General features: G+C 42.8%; 1 protein-coding gene across 1 annotated transcript in view; it reads left to right on the forward strand.

The window, feature by feature from the left end:
* The first annotated feature begins 1,172 nt into the window (after nucleotides 1-1,172).
* HSD17B12 (hydroxysteroid 17-beta dehydrogenase 12) overlaps nucleotides 1,173-19,594 on the forward strand; it is a 331,988-nt gene continuing 313,566 nt past the window's right edge. Inside the window, exon 1 of the mRNA XM_078684345.1 lies at nucleotides 1,173-1,414. Within this exon, the coding sequence (XP_078540471.1) occupies nucleotides 1,246-1,414 (169 nt within the window). The 5' untranslated portion in view covers nucleotides 1,173-1,245. The remainder of the gene's footprint in view (nucleotides 1,415-19,594) is intronic.

Raw genomic sequence — 19,594 nt, forward strand, 5'->3', positions numbered from 1 at the left:
GCTAATCAAGCTTGTAAGGGAGTGCGTTGAAGAGTCCGTGGTCAGGTGGAGGTAGTAATGAAGAGGGATTCTCCCTGAAGGCGCACACAGAGGGAGCCAGAGAAGTGTCACTTGCCTGATACTCCCACCTCAGAAACCTCCTCTTCCCATCAAAGGAACATTACATAGAAAAAACACTTTTTGTGAGTGAAAACATTAAAAAGAGATTTGGAAAAGAGTGAGTTTTACTGGGCCTTGTAAGACTAAGAAGAGGTAGAGGGCCCTGAAGCAGGCCTGCCTAGATATATATGCGACAAATCGAGCCCGCAGTGGCCCACCCAAATGCGTCCTTGGCCCACCCAATTAAAAATTCTTGGAGCCGGGCCTGATTGTAAATGAAATGCCTTTTATTTATGTTTTGGTTTTTTAAAACATAAATAAAACGCATTGTCATGACAACAGCTTAAACTCTCGTAAATGCGAGACCTATTGCATTATAAATGCTTGTTGGCTGTAGTAACTAACTATAGAAGTGAAGCATGGGAAATACGTAGAATCCATGAAGCACCTAAACTGCACTGGACGTCAAGCAGAAGCGCTAGTAAGCCGGGTGGAGGCGGGTGAATGGCGTGATGGGTGGGGCGAAGAACACGAGAGTTCCAGGCCCGCCCCTTACTGCCTTAGAGGCAAGACAAGAAACATAAAAGAAGGACAAAGGTAGTCAACGGACCAATGTGATAGATCACATAAGAGGATGAGGAGAGGTAAATGGAGCGCCTGTCCTGCAAAACATTATCTTGCGTACAACAACTATTATAAAAACGTTACATTACATGCATTGTTCCTCGTGGAAATGAGGCGATAATACCAAGATGTTAATATGTGCAGAATACATACATTTGGCAATTACATCAGGTTTTTATTATGTATAAAATGTCTAATATAAAAAACCGTGTAGAGATTCTAAATACTATAAGCGATGCGTTATTGTTTTATTACAATGAATGTACTTTAACTATCTTTTTAAGTTTGTATGTTCATCTCAATCATGGCGAGTAATGGTAGTTATAAGATGGCAGCTAGAGTTGCACCCTGCGTTGACTGCCGCCAGTCGTTACGCATGCTCAGTGCGTGTCCGCGCACGCGCCGTCCCTTACCTGCCATACTTCACTTGTGCCCGCCCCCCCCAGTGTGCGCGCATGCGCCGTGCGTCCTACTGTCACCTCTTCCGGGTCGCTGTGCGAGCCTGGGTTCCTAGCCGCTGTCATGCACGGGATGTGGTTCCATTCAGAGGCAGGGTCCCTCCTCTGCTGGCTCGGCCTGCTGGCCGTAGCCTGGCTGGGACTCCGGGCCGCCTACACCCTTCTCAGCGCCCTGAGAGTCTGGGGACTCGGGGGCGGCATCCAAGTGGGCCCGGGATTAGGGCGGTGGGCAGGTGAGTCACGTGGGAGCCGCATTTGCCTTGGAAAAAATAGAGTTCACTCGGGGACAACTGTACCACCCCCAACCCTTGTGCAATGCTCTGGGGGTAACTGGCACTGACATCTGGGAGCTGTGCAAAGCATTCCATTGCTGTACCCTTGCTAATGCAAAAAGCGGATTTTATTGTAGTTAATCGGAGTTTGCTGTGCAATTTTACAGATGCTGAGGGTGGTATTCTGGGGAGGACCAGAACAATCTATAAGGGGACAAATCCTGGGAGGCTGACCTCAAATGCTGGGGGGTTGGAAGGGGGCTTTGTAGGGGCTGCACTAATAATCATTGGGTTTCTCCTATAGCCCATGATGAAGCAGCCTGCAATTGCTGGTTTACTCCATGGTACAGATCCCGTTAGGATGGCATATACCGTATATGCCATCCTAATGGGAGCTGTACCGTGGAGTAAACCAGCAGTTGCAGGCTGCTCATCATTTAGTATAACCAAAGGTGACTAAGCGAAACGCGGCCGGGGACTTTGGCATCATAAATGGGTAGTATACAGCGGTGCCGCATGGGGCATCGCAAGAAGTGGTGTGCCATGGGACCTGCGCCAAGGCAACATACTGTCTTAACTGTGCCAACACTCGTGGAAGTAAGCCCTTTCCAACCCAATAGTAGGCAATCTCAGCGAGTGACCGTACCAGCACCTACGTCTGCTACATATGTACACACGGGGACAGAAGTATAAATGTTGGACTTCGCACCTGCACAGGAAGAACGATAACCACCGGTAACCGTAGGCCTGTGGATGCTACGAGTGGGGGAGAAGGAATTTGGGGAGAGTCCCCAAAATAGGGTTGGGGAGGGTGGTGGTAACATAAAGAAGGGTCTTCGGCAACATAAAGAAGAAGTCGCAGGGACCGTATTCAAACCACCAAGATGTTGGACAACAGGCTTCGAAAAATCCTAAAAATGTTACTATTACTGGAGGTCTAGTGACTTAAATAATCTAGTCGGTCCAATTATAATGCTCTTTACCCATAAACTGGTTTAAAATTATGTAGTCCTGGTCAAGTATCTTAATTCTTTAAAATGTCTTTTTTCTTCTTGACCACATATGAGAGCACCTTCAAATATGGGAGTTCAGCATGTCTGCTGTACAGAAAACCTTTTTGTTTGATTTAATAGACTAAACGTTTGCTCCATATGTAATCTAGCCACATATAGGATACACATGTCCGCCGATTTTCCTTCAGCTTATTAACCTCGTCATCAGCGTGGGAGCGTGAATGTGTCTCCAATCATATGAAAAAACTGTCGCTTTTATTAAATACATATTTAAAGCATAAAGTAGCTGCACACTGTCATTTGCAATCAGCAAATCTTACATTGAAGTGGCCACAGAGTTTCCCACTGACGTGGTTTTAAAACTATATAGCATACAGCATCTGTAAATTAAGTTTATGCAATTATTTGTCATTAGCACTTCACCTAGTAAATTGTGCTGATTTGTGTTGCTCCTATGAAAATCTTTGTTTACCTCACTCTTCTGAATTACAAAAAAATATTTCATAATTCCTGATATATTTTAAAATATTGGTACTATTCATTTACAAGCAGTTTAAATGTTGTCTGAAAAAAACCCTTACGTTGTGCAGCCATTTGTTTCACAATTATTGCCAAATAAATCATTTGACAAAAAGCACGTACTATATTATGATATAAGAAAGAAAATAAAACACCATATCCTAGGAACAGATGAGCAACAATTCGTAAATCCAAACTGACATTTGACCCTTGTCCTTGACTAGATTGCAAATGTGTCAAGACAAAAACAACATTTAAAGGCATAAAGAATTGCTCATTCCCTTTTTGTATGAACAGACACCGGTACATTTTAGCTCAAGTTAACTCGCCAGCACGGTCGAGTAAATGCTAAAAATTGCTCGACCTGATAAAATCTCACTCGCTATTGCGAATGGATTTTTCGAGGTCTGCACAAGGATGTATACCACATCTTGCGTGTGGATATAACGAACGGTATGTGCAGGTAATCCGTATCTGCAGTTCTTTCAAATTAAATGAAGAGTACTTGCATTTCTCACCAGCAGTGCAGTCGTTATCCTAGGAGCAGGGCCGGCGCTAGGCATGGGCAGCATGGGCGGCTGCCCAGGGCCCCGAGCTCAGCCCATCAACAGGGGGCCTCGCAAAAGTGTTAACTCACCACATCTTAGGCTTCGCGCCTGTGGTGAGCACTGCGTGTCCCAGGGAAGGGCTGCCTCTCCTCTGGGCTTCACAGGCTTGTGTAGGAATAGCGGAAGAGGCCCCCCTCCCCTGTGCCTTGCAGCCCGTGGCAATGGCTGTTAACCCCCAGGGAGGGGGCCCCTTCCCCCCCTGGGCCTTGCAGCCCCACGTGTCGCGCGAGGCCCTTCTGAATTTTGGTTTGACCTGTGATTAAGGATGCTGTCCACTTCCCACGCCAGTGACAATTAGCACGCATTTTGGGGCCTGACAGTTTTAACATTTATAAAGACAAGCAACTCTCACTCTTTCAGATGCTGATGAGCTGCGAAAGAGATGCTTGTCAGTGGCTGAAAAGAAGGCGTTGTAGCACACGAGGGGGGCATGCACCATTAAGGATCAGGAGCACCTTCCGTAATTTAAATGCAAATAGCTTTCAATGTGTAAATGAAACCCGTTTTCTTCTGCTCTTTTTATATAGCGCAAACTTGACCCAAAGGTATTGGAGTGCTTTACGCGAGCACCAGTTACAGAACATGGACATATTCCTTTTTTTAGGCACAGTGTGATTAAGTGACTTGCGAGAATCACAGGATGAGACACCGTCAAAAATCAGCAGCCCTGACGTAACACATCTTCTCCCACCTCTACTTCTCCGGGGAGTCATCTTTTAATGTCTATTTCTCACATGAAAGCTGTTTCAAAGTGCTGCCCTGCTGTCAAATCAGTGGACGGGGCACAGTGCCAAAATTATTTGCCCAGAATCAAACAGTTGGTTAAATCAGTAGAGCCAGGACTGCAGTGCACTCCTACTTGGAGCAAACCCTATATATTTTCCACTGAACTGCATTTAGGTGACATACCCCCAGATGCATCAAGAACCCATTTTGCTATTCCTTAATAGCGAAAAATAACGATTCGCTATTAAGGAATAGCAAAATGCAATGCATGAAGATATCACTAAAAAAATAGCGATTTCTTAAAATTCCTTAATTGCAACTCGCAAATTGCGAATCGCAATTAAGGAATACCTCCCCATTCATTCCTATGGGCCTAAAGGCCCATAGGAATGAATGAGAAGACATTCTCAATTTGTGAATCGCAATTAGCGAATCGCAAAATGAGAATGCGATTTCAAGGGTGCAGGGGTGTCCAAAGGACACCCTGTTGCACCCCTGAAATTAATCTGTGCACATATGTTGCGCACACGCATGCCCCTAGGGCATGTGTGTGCGCAACATGAAACTTTGAAAAATGCACTTTAGTGCATTTTTCAAAGTTTTTGCAAATTACCATGAAGTTGTACTTCATCGTAATTTGCGTGCCCTATTAGCGAAATCGCTATTTTTTTAAATTTAATGCATTGCATTTAAGGAATCTCAATTTGAGATTCCTTAAATGCAAGTAATCGCAATTTAGCGAATTCTCAATTTGCGATTTTTGCATTTGGGATGATGCATCCCAAATGCAAACATACCGGTCGCAAAGGGGCAGATTCTGGGAATCTGCCCCTTTGCGACCAGATTTTCCTTTGATGAATCTGGGCCTATACCATGGGTTGTATGAAGTTACAAAGCATACTTTTACAACGCATGCCTTTACAACACATTTTTCACATCACAACATCCTTTACAATGCATTCCATTACATCGCATGACACGACATCGCATTTTAAGAAACTACATTTACAATGCATTCCATTACATCGCATACTACCTTTACAACGCATACCATTACAACACATACCACTACATTGCATTTATGGTAAGTATTGGATAGTATAGGGGTAAAAATTACTATTCTAACTCCAGGTAGTGCAACAGTAGGGTAAGTGTTGGGTAGTGTAGGGGTAAAAATTACTATTCTAACTCCAGGGGCTGAAACAGTAGGGGAAGTGTTGGATAGTGTAAGGGTACTATGCGTTGTAATGGTATGCGTTGTAATGGTATGCATTGTAATGACATGCGTTGTAATGACATGTGTTGTAGTGTCATGCAATGTAATGGTTACTATATGTGTTGTGTTTTAAACTTAACATAATTCTGGTGAGTAAAGAGCCTACACACAAAAAAGATTGTCCTATGTCTCTTAGCATGTGCCTGTGGGATACTGATGAGAGGGTTTATGTTAAAACAAATTACGAAGTATTAATGTCATCCTAAGGTAGCACAATAATGGCACGGAAAGATAAGGGGGCCTTTTGAAATTTGCAATTATATCCATGGTGCGAGAGGTTTTCTCTTGTGTCATTTTATTTTTTGAATGATCCCGCCCCTCATTACCTCACAGTATCTCCCCCCTTTATGAGGCAGAACTGGAAATTGTATCATGGAGTTATCTCGAAACAATAGGTTAACGAGGAGTAAATAATATACATCTTTGTGAGACCTGCACCTAGCTTTTCCATCCAATGTGACAAATTTAATCCATTTAATACAGATTTAAAATATATGGACTTATTTAATTTGTATATTTATCTTTTTGCCCATGTTGTTACTGATATCGACGTTAGGTCTCTTCAGGGATGACAAATAAGATCAATAGTCCCGCAATGTAACTTTCAAAGCTCCTCCACTAGGGCGGAGGAGCGTTGCCCCACTGCTTTCTCGCAGTGCGAAAAGCAGAAACACAAAATGCAAAAACTACCATTTTATGTTTCTGCTACGCGCACTGCGAGAAAGCAGAAGTGTTTGGTTGGGGGCGGGCGGGTCTGCTTTAGGACAGGGGAGGAGTGCCTTGCCCACTGCTAAGGGCCCTGACTGTTTGGTCTGCCCTCCAGTCATGCACATGCTGGCCTTTCTCCATGTAGGCACCAGTGCACCCTACATGGAGAAAATGGCCTCCCCATAGGCGCCTGGCTGGTCGGCTGACATTGCAGTATTGTGATTGGCTTAGGGAAGGGAGGCTGCCTGCTTCCTGTTCCTGCTAGAGGCAGGAAAGAAGGAAAGCAGGTCAGGAGCAGAGATGACGCAAGACCTGGGAAGGTAAGTTTATTTTATTTTTAAACTACTCCCCCCCCCCCCCCCCCCCCCCCCGCGCGCGCGAACCCCCGCGAGATCTTGGCTGCAGCTGGATTCTACATGCAAATTAGAGGGGCCTCACAACTTTCCTTTCGCCCAGGGCCCCAGAAGTTCTAGGACCGGCCCTGCCTAGGAGAGTACCCACATTAATAGGCTCTCTTGACCATCAGGCTGTGCGGTTTCTGTCTGTAATAATATGCTTTTACTGATTAAAGATTGTTTCTTTTAGCTTGTGTTTGAATGGCTGTATTCTACTCCGTTTCCTCCACCTCATACATGTTTAATTAAGTCCACTCCTTTCATAGCCCTTTCAATTCAATTTTTGATGCGCATCTGGGTTGCTTACAAGGCTTCTCAACTGTTTTCTATAAGCCCCATGATAAAATATATATTAAAGTTCTTATTTTCAACTGCCTCTATAGGCGAAAACTATATTGGCGTAAAGGCAGGAAAGTGAAAGTGCATTGACGCATTTTAAAGGACTGCAGTTCATGGTTTCACTCCCGAGTTTTATTTTACTTGTTAATTGAGTAAAATTGCTTATCTGGTGAATATAATCGCCTTTCTACAAGTTGAATAGTTGAAATCGAATGTTCAGCATTCTAATATGTTCTAGCAATTACAGTACATTAGCATAGTTACGCAGTAATGGAAATAAGTAGTTGTGGTTCATCCAATTAAATCAACCTATTCCATGCTACTGTGACAGGCCACTGGGGTGAGAAGCAGCCATGCAGTTGAGGACCTGTCTATTTGCCCTGGAATTGTTTTTGGCTGCGCGAAGTCAGGTGCGTCTTGTTCATGCTGAGTTCTCTCCATGGTGTCCCTGGCTCTCTGCTATGCTTTTAGCTTTCTGGCGATAAAATCATTGATGCATGTGCCAGCACAAGCATGTTAGCTTGTGTTATCCATAGGGAAGTTAACTGCTGAATACAAAGTTGGGGAAATTAACTGTGGATGACGGAACAAACACTGTGCCTATGCATAAGATGGTAACAACTAACTGTGGAACTCAGTACCAACACATAAGTGGCAACTAAATGTAAATATGGGGGACCTTACTAACACAAACAGAGCAAGGCAGACTATTTGTCTAATGAAAAAAGCTGATCTCTTTTCTAACATGCATATCTGGGGAATAAACAGTGGCTTATTGAACAAACGTGCATAGACGGTATGGTATACCAAAGTTTGGGAACTGTACAAATTGACACAGTCACGTATTGACAGAGTAACCGACAAACCATGGGTACAGCTTACCAAATATATATGAATGAAACCACTCTCACTGGGTGTGGAAACAAAGTATTGGAGTCTCTTCAACTGTGTACAAGGAAAGACCATGGTGCATCTAGTCGTTTCAGAGTTGGTTTTCAGTTTCAGTGATGAATGTCTTCTGCAATGTTATTTGTCAAGAGCGAGAGACCTACACTGTGACAACCTTTAGGAGGACTGTCAGGGCTTGTTCCCCTATCCTATGATCCGTCATGCCTGAACTAAAGTTCTCTGCATTGTGGCATCCTGTAAAAGTCTTAAAGGAAAATGGCGAATCTAATATCTTCCAGAGGGTAGGGGCATCTTTAAATCTGCCATTAAGAAATGTTTTAAGTCCGTAAAAAAAGTCAAGAGGATTTTTTTTGCTACCAAAATGGAGAAGGGTAGAAATGAACCACCAGAGATTTTTCAAAAATTCGTTTCTTTATTCCAGAGCCTGTAATTTGGAAATTCTACCATAACAAGAATTTTTATGTGATGAAATAGGTGACTTTTTAAAACACAATATAGACCTCCAAGTATCATTTACCAGTAGTAAGGATAGGTTTAAAGACAAAATATTACCTGTATCACTCTTCTCCAGTCAACAGTACGTGTGCTGACTTTAAATTAATCATGTTACAGGAAGCTGAATTGGTCTTAAGAGCTTTACATATGGATCCTCTTTGGACCCCCATCAACCAGCAATTTTATGGAACGCTCTTAGTATTATTAATAATATTTGTACATTTTTTATTCTACTCTGACCCATGCGCAAGTCCCTGAATCATGGAAGCAGGTTAAAACCTCTGTTGAAGAAGGTTTTGGTTGACCTGAGGAACTTGACCAATTTTAGACCTATCTCATTACTCCTGGCCTAGTAAAAACGTTAGAAAAATAAGTGAATGTACTACTTGTGGAATACTTAAAAAGATTTAACCTACTTCATACTTCCCAGTCAGGCTTTAGACCTTAACATGGCACGAAATCGGCCCTTCTGAAAGTTTCAGAATCTATCAAAATAATGTAAGACAAGGGCTTAAACACAGTCTTGATCTTGCTTCATATGGCGACGGCATTAGACACCATGTCACATGCATATTGCTTAATGGCATAGAGGACTTAGGTATTTGTGAAATAGTTACAATGGTTTTAATCTTTCCTCCATAACAGAAAACGGGCATTACGCTATGACACATCAGTTTGGGAGATAGGATGCTCAGATAGAGGGTTCCTCAGGGCTCCTCCTTGAGACTGGCTTTGTTTAATATCTATATGGTTCCTCTGATATCTCTCTTTCTCTCGATATTCTTAGATAAGAGTTCTTTCGGTGCTAAATTGACTTTTAAACGGTGTCTTTCCTAGGTCATTGCCTAGATGGATAACCATCAGTTAAAATGTAACGCAGATAAAACCGAAACTTATTTGGCAGAGTACTCTATTTTCTGCTGCAAACAGGTGGCCCGAAGAGCTAGCAACACCCCCTTCAAATCTCAATGGCCAGGAATTAAGGAGTCAAGTTAAATTGAGATTTTTCTTTCGACCTCAAATTTTGACGATCTCAGGCGCCTATTTTTCCTATATCAAATCTATGAAGAGATTTTTGGACTTACTGCCTTTTGAAGCTTGGAATTTAGTGGTCCATGCACACATCATGTCTAGATTGGAATACTGTAATAGTCTCTACTTAGGACAACCCAAATATCTTCTACCCACACTGCAGGTGGTACAATGTGCAGCAGTGAGACTTGTGCTCAAACTCTCTCACAGGCACTCTGTGTCCCACAGAATGATACAACTGCATTTTTAGTAGTATATAGCGAGCAGTAGGGACCAGCTTTCACTTACGCAGAGGTCCTTGTCCCGTACACATCTATTTATTTTAATGTGGAAAAACACTAAAACATACTGTAGAAAGTTTGTGACCGTAGTGTAAAAAGAAAAAAAGCTAGTGGTCCGACCAGTAAAAGAAAGAGGTACTCTCGTTATATGTGTGCATCGCCCTCCCATGCCAAGAGGGGAGGCAGAAGGTTATTAGCACCCCACCCCTCTAAAGGCTGAAAGGGGAGTCGAGGGGTGGGGGGGGGGATAGGGTGATGGGTTGACGGGGGAGAACTCTCTTGACAACTTTGTAGCAGTGACCATACCATGGTTCAAAATCTGGAGGAACACTGAGAGCCAGTGCTTTGGGAGAAAGATGTGACTGACTACTTTTGAGTATGAGTCAGAGGTGGAGGGGGCAGGTATAGTTCTCATAACCATACCAAGGACACCTCAGTTTTCTCCTTAAGAGTAAAAGGAGCTCCGTAGCGTCTCGCTGGGCTACACTCAGATTGCTGCAGGGAAGGTTGTGGCATTCATCCTTGAAGTGAGGACAAAAGAGCCTACACAACATCGGGTTAAGAAATGTTCCTGTTTCTTTTCCCAGGCTGCCCGCAAGGATCACCAGTTAGAAACCTTGGAGCCATAGGCCATATGTGATCTGCTTGTTACCGACGCTTAACCATGTGTTAAAAATACATTTTGTGTGTGTATCCTCTGTAATGGCATCTGATAAACCATTCTACCCTTCTACATGTCATCAGTGGTGCTCTCCTATTTCGGTTGAATATATGATTATACCACGATTTCAAATACCACGCATGGCTTTACCACGCGAATTTTACATCGCAAGTGGCTTTACCACGCTGGTATTTACAACGTAGGATTTTACTACGCCTAGAAACGTCTTACCTGCACGTCTTTCTCTACGAGCCCTTACTTCCATCCTCCATTGAAACAAGCGTCAAAACACGTATACCAAAATAAAAAAAGGACAGCTTTTTTGACGTACACGGCACGTCTTTGGGGGAGGCTCTTTCCTTTTTCTTTTAAATTTATGTTCGTTTTTTTTTTTTAAGTAACCTGCTTGTTATTTTTGGGGGGGAGACCCCCCCCAGCCCCCCTCCGAGCCCCCACCCGAGCCCCCCCCCCTCTGCCCCCCAAGCCCACGCAGAACGACTTGAAGGAATACCACGTCTCCCCCCCAGCCCGTGGTAAAGACGTCGTGGAAGGCACCCTGCGTGGAAGGCACCCTGCGTGGTAAGTGTCACGTGGTAAACGTTAGTAGTGGTAATGCCTTCGTGGTAAATGATGTTTCCCATTTCGGTTGAGCCTGGGCAGCGCATACACTGCTCTGCAAGGAATGCTGTATTGAGGTAGGGACTTAAAGCGCCTCCACATTTTTCATTGGCTTGTGTCATTGTCTACTGTAAGTTGTGGCTGCTCATTGGTCAAAAGGCTTAGTACTCTCTCCTTAGTACCGCTTTGTCGCATTTCGTAACCCCCTGTTACGTGTGTTGTTACTCAGGCAGTTAAAATCACAGTCTCTTAGCACTATTTTCTCAAATTGCTTTGTCCTGCTTCTGTTGCAGGCAGGACATGCTCTCTAATAACGCTTTCCTCTGAGATCCTTAAAACTTGTACACTGTGTCAATAATTATTTAGAAAATTGAGCTCTCTAAAAAATGTTTTTTAAAAAGCAGTATATGTGAAGTGTAAACCTCTGTCTGTGTCCCTAGGTAGAATGTTCTTTAAGAAGTATACCAAATATTCACTGTGGTAGACCCGAAAATGCACCCTTTGGCATTAAAGCCGGGAGCGTGTTAGTTCTGTTATGTAACTTTCTGTGACGCCATTGTACTTTTTTTATATTCACCCCCCCCTATTTTTTGTTACTAATGCCACATAGCGTCAGAAAATTATAATATATTGTTTGAACGTTACTGTTACCATTTTAATATTTAAGCAAATTGTGCCACATTTTTACATAATAAATATTTACTCCAAACACTGACGAAACCACAAGGGAAAGCAGGCGGGTACACGAGATTACTTGTATTTAAATTAGTTCCTCTTTCAAATACGACTCCAGAGCTGGTAATGCAGTGGGAGGGTGTATAGCAGCCCCAGAAGCCCCTGGGGGAGGGGGGGTGCAGTTTGTACACTGCTGGCAAGCCGCGGCACGCGTGTTTAGGGTTCACTGCACTGTATGAGATGTGTGATATTCTGTGTCTCCTTGTTCCTTGCTGCTCAGCCTGGGTGAGTGAGATCTAATAGAATGTTCACTGGTGCATGGTTTGGATGAGTGGTCAGTTGGAATGAGTGGGGCTTAGCAATAGGATGCTGGTACCGGTGGGGTCTTTACCATCTTTCTTGTAACTGAATAAACTACTTAATATACACTACTGGCTACTGGACTAATTACCCACAAGGACCTTTCTTCACTTACAAAAGTGGCGATGAGCATGGGTCCTTGTGGGTAATTAGTTCAGTAATAATAAATAACATCGGGAAAGAAGGGTCTGAGGGAAAATTTAAAGACCACCCAGAGTAATATCCCCATACCAGTAATGCTCACCACAAGAACAACTGAAGGTCTGTATAGGAGCTGGAAGCGCTCCAAAATAAGCTACGAACTTCTAAAAAGTACGTTCGTGCTGGTAGAGCTATATAAGTCTTACTACCTAAATGCGTAACAGGGCGAACCTTCAAATGGACCTACTTAGATTGTTGGTAAGACCCATACAAAGAACATTGGATTCCAATGTTCTTTGTATGGGTCTTACTTTTTAGGAGTTTGTAGCTTATTTTGGAGCGCTTCCAGCTCCTATACAGACCCCCAGTTGTTCTTGTGGTGAGCATAATTAGTTCAGTAGCCAGTAGTGTCATGTAGTGCTCCAGGTAGCCGCTCCTTCATCCATTGTTGACTGCACTGTGTAGCTCAGCTGTGGACTTTAACATCCTTCTGTTTTTACGACTTGGGACATTTATCGTTCCAGCACCTTTTTATCTCTTGCCATGTCTTCCTTGTGTTACAGTCCAGTTTAATCCTCCAACCCTTCCCTTTTGTTTCTCTAAAACTATATCCTTCTCCCAACCCCGTTGTACTTTCTGTTTCCTAAGTGCAAACCTTCACATTTGGTTGCAGTGGACTTTAGCTGTCACCGAAGAAAGAGTTGGTTCTGCCTCTTTAAAATGACTTTAATTTATTTTCATTTCCCTGGTCAGGCTTGTCTGGCACGTCTTGTAGGGTCAGAGGAACTGTTAAAAATCCCAAGTAAAACCGCCTTTCCTTCTGTCGAAAGAATGGCTAAATATTAGAGAGCCCTGTGAAAGCTGCTTACAAACGAGGGCTTCCGGATTCTTAAAAATCCCTCCGAGTGACGCGAGTAAGCCGGATAAGCCTTGAGCAAGGCCGAGCCAGATAGTGAAGTCTGTGTGGTGTCTGGCAGTGTGACCACAGTGGTGTCTAGATGGCTGCCATGTGGAGGCACAGTGAAGGAACAAACACACCTGCAGATCTATGCGTTGGATTGTGGTTTTGCCCCAAGGCACGGCCACCAAATTCGATTCATTGTGATTTGGTGCCTTGAGCTGTACTTAGCAGCTACTATGAACCCTGTGATGTTTACACTAGTCCTATTTTAGTAGGGAGTGTTTGTATGGGGAAATTAAATAGCTGACGAGCTTTTGCCCAGTGTAAGGTTTCCTTTTTCATTTATGGTTTGACATGTGGAAAGAATTGTAATCTAACACTATCCATCCTTTCTCTTACCACGTGCTCTGTAGCACTATCTAGAGGGCGTGTATAACATGCGAATGAATAAGTTATTAGTAGTCCATGGTTGTCTCTCTGGTGAGGGAAAACTTGTATTGAATGTAAAACGGTGCCTAAATTCGATAGCATATACCTTGTTATGTACCCCACCACTTAATGCATTTTCTTTTTCCTTTCTGATTCTTTATCCGCACTGACTGCACACGTTATGTTTTAATTTCATAATGGAATGCTCCATTTGTAGGGAAAAATTGAATAAAGTGTTATAAGGGTAGGTCTCCCCCTAACGTTACCACCGTTTCAGAGGTCGTTAAGGGCTTTTTTCTTCTGGCAACACCTGTTTCTCACTTCTGAGCCTTCATTTTTGACAAAATCAAATTCATAATTCATTCCCACATCTAAATACAATTTGCAGTGAAACATTCTGATGATCCCAAATTGAGCCCCTTTGGCACAGACGAGATTGTTGACAGTTTTATTGAATCCGCAGCCTTCTACGGGTTGCCACCAATAGATATATTTCACCTTTCTTCTCTTCATTTTACCTCCCACTAACCAGCAGGAGAGATGTAATGAGGCAGCATCACACAGACCTTTAACTCGAGTTACTTTTTGGCTCATTGGCGAGCAAGTTTAGAATTCTCCAGTTCCGTGGGTCCTTGCTCAAATGTCTCACCCAGTCCAGAGTTTTGCTTTGTATTTTTTTTAACATGTTGTCTGGTTTTAACAATTAAATCTGAACTTCATGCCCCAAAGTGCTCGCTGCTGATACAAGGATAGGACAAGCATTGGGATAACCAATAGGTCTAGACTTTGGGGCCTTATAAGTATTTAGTTATGCAGCACAATATCGTTCGTGCAACAGCATCAACCGTTGCATGGCTAAATACTATAAGGTCCCAAAGGCGAGACCTATTGGCTATGCCAATGCTTGTCCTGACAAGTCGACATGATAGTTTAAAAACTACATGGCCGGCTGAAGGAGTGAAGAAGTCAGACATAGGTTTAGAGCTACAGTAGTGGGTAGCAATAGGCATAGTTGTAAAGCCAACAAAAACGAACGCAGCAACAAGAGGACCAAAAGGCAAAAAGTCTGGGGAGCGACCATTCAAATGGTTTTGTGTCCAACAAATAGGAATATATGAAACCTGGTAATCAAATTGCACACTTTTCTCAAGTGTGCTTTTCACATTTGGAGTTTACATTGACAATAATGGAGATATTTACAATATAATGTATCTTTAATAGTTTTTTAAATGTTTTTAATAAAAAAGTTTTTTATCTATGTGATTGTTTGTATGGCCTAAACGGGCATTATAGCTAACAAATTAACTTTGTTTGCGAAAAACGTAAAAGTTATAGTTTCAAGCACAAAGTCACAAATCGTGATTAGACTGTGAATACCACTTTGGGGACCATCGCCAGGTTGTGCCCTAAACAAAATTATGCTTTGTGCGCATGATGCAAGTGTTTGCATCCGCTAAGTGAGCAAGACTTCCCCACGTGCAAATACTACAAAAAAGCTATTTGCACATGCAGACATAGGGAATATTATGCAAAATGAGCTTCTAAATGCAACTGCTAATTTGTGAACCCAGCCCTATCGCATTGGTGCGTAAACACTAGAGACCCAGCTGTGATACGATCGGAGATCAACAACTACCACTAATAGTACTGCTGCTACACATACTCAATCAATACTGAATTAACCAGGATAAGGAATATGGCCTAACGGCTAGTGCGGTCGAACTCAGAGCTGAGGAACCGGGTTCGAGTCTCGGCAGGGTGCTCAACATTCTGTGATTTTGGGCAAATCACTTAATCTCACCATGCGGAACAAAAATGAATGTTTTCGTCTGTAACCCAACTGGTGCCTTGGATACCTCTGGGTCTAGTCTGCGCTATATAAAACCCCACACAAAAGACAAGGTCGCAAAGCTTGTGTCAAGTTAAGAAAGACACTTGTAGATGTTTTCAGCATACATTTACATCTGGACATGAATTTGGTGCAAACAACACCAGTATCCTTGCGCAAAGAGGAAGGTGGCACATTTCAGTTACAATTTAAACAGCTGAAGATAACACTATTATACACAGCTTTGCTTGATTTTCAAAGCTTCATGTATAATATTTACAGGGGTCAACCCTACAAACTGTGGAGGGCGAATAAAGTGCAAGAAAACTATGGCTTTGTCAAAGTGTGCGATGACGGATTAATTTCTAATTTGTCCTATTTTGAAACAATCGGATATTTGAAATAAATGCACATGTGCACAACGCACAATCACTAACTTTGCAGATATGTTGCGATCAACTGATCACGCGATACTTCCAGCACGTGCACAATTTTTTTTAAGCCAACGCCGCTTTGCATTTTGGGACTAGTAGTGCCCTATGCAGCGGAATTAGTATGGACTTAAAAATGCCAGCGTGAGCAATTCTGTTGGCTCCAAAAATCAGGAGGGTTTGCAGGTGCCATGAAAGACGTGGAGTCACTTGACAACTGAAGAGTAAACTAAAATGAACGTTAAACCAAATAACAGAGTATGTGTTATAAATCGCGTAATTACCCCACAGAATGTAAGCAGGTATGTCCTCTTCAGAATGAACGCTGGACATGTAGAAGGATTCCACTGAATAAGGAGGTGTGCAGGCCCCTAGAGGACCAAACTGCACGCACTCAGCTGCTCAGTACATCGGGGAAGGGGCCTTGAAGTATGGAGCGCACACATCATATAAGTGCTCGCAAATAATTTTTTTAGAGTAAACAAACATTTTTTTTTATAGTCCAATCATTTACACGTTGACTTAATTGAAGCTTTAGCAGATGTAGGACAGACACAGCCTATTTATGTCTGTTCCCTTCCAAGGCTAGACTTGAATCTAGCTGTAAATTCAAAACCCTGTCCCGCAGTCCTAGGCACAGTACTTTGTGACTTTAGAACAGTCTTTCTAAAACTTACAGAGTCCCAAACAACAATCTGGATGATCAGAGGAAACCGAGCGTACTTTATATTCTAGAAATTAGAATTACTGAACTACTTCTGTAGACATATGTAAGTTTACTGCCAAAAATGTCAGCACGGGATAACCTTAAGCAAGCACAAAAATAAACTGTGTATTTCAGCATCGGAACTCCAATTAGATCAGACACTTTGCACATGAAGGGAAAGTAAATTTTGGCAGCAAGTGTGACCGTACCTGTTCTGTGACAGCACATTTTGCATCATACATATTGAGGGAGAGAACTGGTAGCATATTTAAGATGTAAATATTATGTATCCTTTATGGCCTTACTTCGGAGACAGATTATGTTGCTAATTAAATAAATGCTAGCAGAGAATGCCCCAAAGGGCATCAGAGCACGTCACCCAAAAAATACCAACACCACTTTACAAATAATTAACTCAGCTACAACTGGACAACTAGGTGGAAGGCTCGGATGAACAAATGGATATTTCGCATTGGGGTAAATGGGAGGGACTGCTTGATAATGTGACCAAGATTAACAATGGGATGACCCAAAATGGTCCTGGACCTGGGTACAGTACGTTATCAAAAACAATGGTCCTGGACCTGAATCCAATTCTAGAGTTAATCAGACTTACAATCATTAGTTACTCAATGTGAGCTTTCATTCACTTGCTCATGATATCTAATCTAAACATTTATACAAAAAATGCATCAACCCAATGTAACAAGCTGGAGAATTAACACATTTTTTAATTCTACCAAAGATATATTCCTTTTGTAATTCAAAGGTAATTCATAACATTCAGGTACAGAATAGAGGATGCTCAAGGGGACGTGCAAGGAGGTAGTGCTCGGGAATTAAGGCGAGTGAGTGAGAAAGGGGCAAAAAATGTGTGACATTATTTAAAAGGAGAAAACAAAATGCTGGTTCATTGATTCCAGACACTGTTGGCTTAGCCACATACAGTATTCACAACCTAGTGCATAAAATATTAATTTCCAATTTATTATTGCACGTTTGCACAGTAGGTCTTTTTTGTGGTCCAAGGGGGTACAAAAGGGGGCGTCGATGTTTCGACCCGACTTAATGTTTGTGGGTTAGTGGTAGACTCAGCCTGCGGGTCTTCTTCAGGACGAAGGAGCAGCCTCAATACTAGATGGGTGTAAAACTCCTAGGTATAAAGGTAAGATATAAGGGTCGTGCATAAGGGGCATTCCTAATGGTAAACAGATAAAATCTGGCGGTGTCGCAGACTCACCCTAGTATCGTTCAAGGTGGTCAAGGTACTGAATTGTTTGGGATATTGAGTACCTTGACCTTGGTATTGAGGCCGCTCCTACATTGGGTTGATGCATTTTTTTGTATAAATGTTTAGATTAGATACCATGAGCAATCTAGAATTGGATTCAGGTCTAGGACCATTGTTTTTGATTACACGCTTGATAATGTGGGCAGACCTTTTCTTGTTTTACGTAACATTGTGGTTTTTGCACTTGAAAACAATTTTGGAACATGCTGAAGTCTTATGCAGTGTGGTGACCAGGATTAGCAAAGCATTCTACCAGAACCGGAGATAGAAAATTCAAGGCCATTCATTTTTGACCCTGGGAACACTCCACACACACGCACGCTCGCTCTCTCTCTCACTCTCTCGCTCTCAAGGCTCTCAAAATCGTTCCCTAAAGCAATCAATCTAGATTGGTGATGTAAATTGATTGGAGACCACATGTAGAGGTAAGACCACATGTAGAGGTAAGCTTGATATAAGCTTTATTGCAGCACAGAGATTAGTAGATCAGCTCCCTGTCTGACCAGAGCTCCAACTGCCAACAGGGCAAGAGAGAACTCTAGAACTTGGAATACATGGTGAGATCTAGAGTGCTAGCTCGGGAGGGAAGCAAAGCACTGTACAACATATCTCCCTTCCTTGCGAGGGAAGAAAACACAGGAACACAGAAGAAAGAAACATTAATGAACATAGTCATTCAAATATACAGGAGGGTGGCGGGAGCGAGAGCTCCTTGATCGGACATCAGGTAGGGAAAAGGAAGAAAGAGTAGGAGTACAAGGTACAGATGAAGAAGCAAGAGAAGTAGAACCGGAATCAATCACAGAACTACTATGATGGGTACACAAGGAAGTGGAGGCATCACCACCACCCACCTCCCCCCGACTGGTTGACAAGGGAATAAGAGATGAGGAATTACCAGAGGACAATAAATAACCATTACAACCATCCCCTTTGGCAGGAGTGAGGTCATCAGAAGAGGAGTCTTTACATTTCTGGTAGAGAGCTACCCTCCGGTAATTCCAACTCTCACCATTGGCCAGTAAGATGAAGTTGGGAAAAACTTTCTTGACTTTGTAGGGACCTCTAAATTTGCCAAGACCCTTGGTAAATCTACCAGGCTTAACCTTGACTAAGTCACCCACGGAGATGGGCAAGGAAGCATTGTCATGGGTAAAGGGAACATCACTACTAGAATTCAGCCAAGAAGGGGTCAACTTACTCACTGGTGTGCGACCACGCATAAGCTCAAAGGGAGACTTTTCACCAGACTTGTGGGGTGTGGAGCGATAAGCCCAGACCAGTTCTTGGACACGCTCATCAGAGAAACAGCCAGACTCCACAAACATTTGAATCACGCCCTTAACAAGGCGATTCACCCTCTCACAGAGTCCATTGCCTTGTGGATTATAAAGACTCGTCTTCTGATGTTTGATACCACAATCATTAACAAAGGAAACCATTTTTGAGGAGGTGAGCTGAGTACCATTGTCTGAAATGAGGACAGAGGGGTACCCTTCATTGTTAAATATGCTCCTCAAAAACTTAATGGTAGCATCGGTGGTAATCTCCTTTACAAACTGTACACACAACCACTTTGAAAAACAGTCAATAAGAACAATTGCGAAGCGGTGATCATTGGGAAGCTCGTTCATGGGGCCTATAAAATCTATACAGACACTATGCCAGGGCGTATTCTCAAAGAGAATCTTGTGAGTGGACTGGGAGCCTAGAACCTTGAGTCGCTTCTCACCCTCCTTGCAGAAGCTACACTTTAACACGCAATCTACAGCCTCACTATCCATAGAGGGCCACCAAAA

Source organism: Lissotriton helveticus, chromosome 3_2, assembly GCF_964261635.1.
Source record: "Lissotriton helveticus chromosome 3_2, aLisHel1.1, whole genome shotgun sequence".
Lineage (NCBI taxonomy): Eukaryota > Metazoa > Chordata > Amphibia > Caudata > Salamandridae > Lissotriton > Lissotriton helveticus.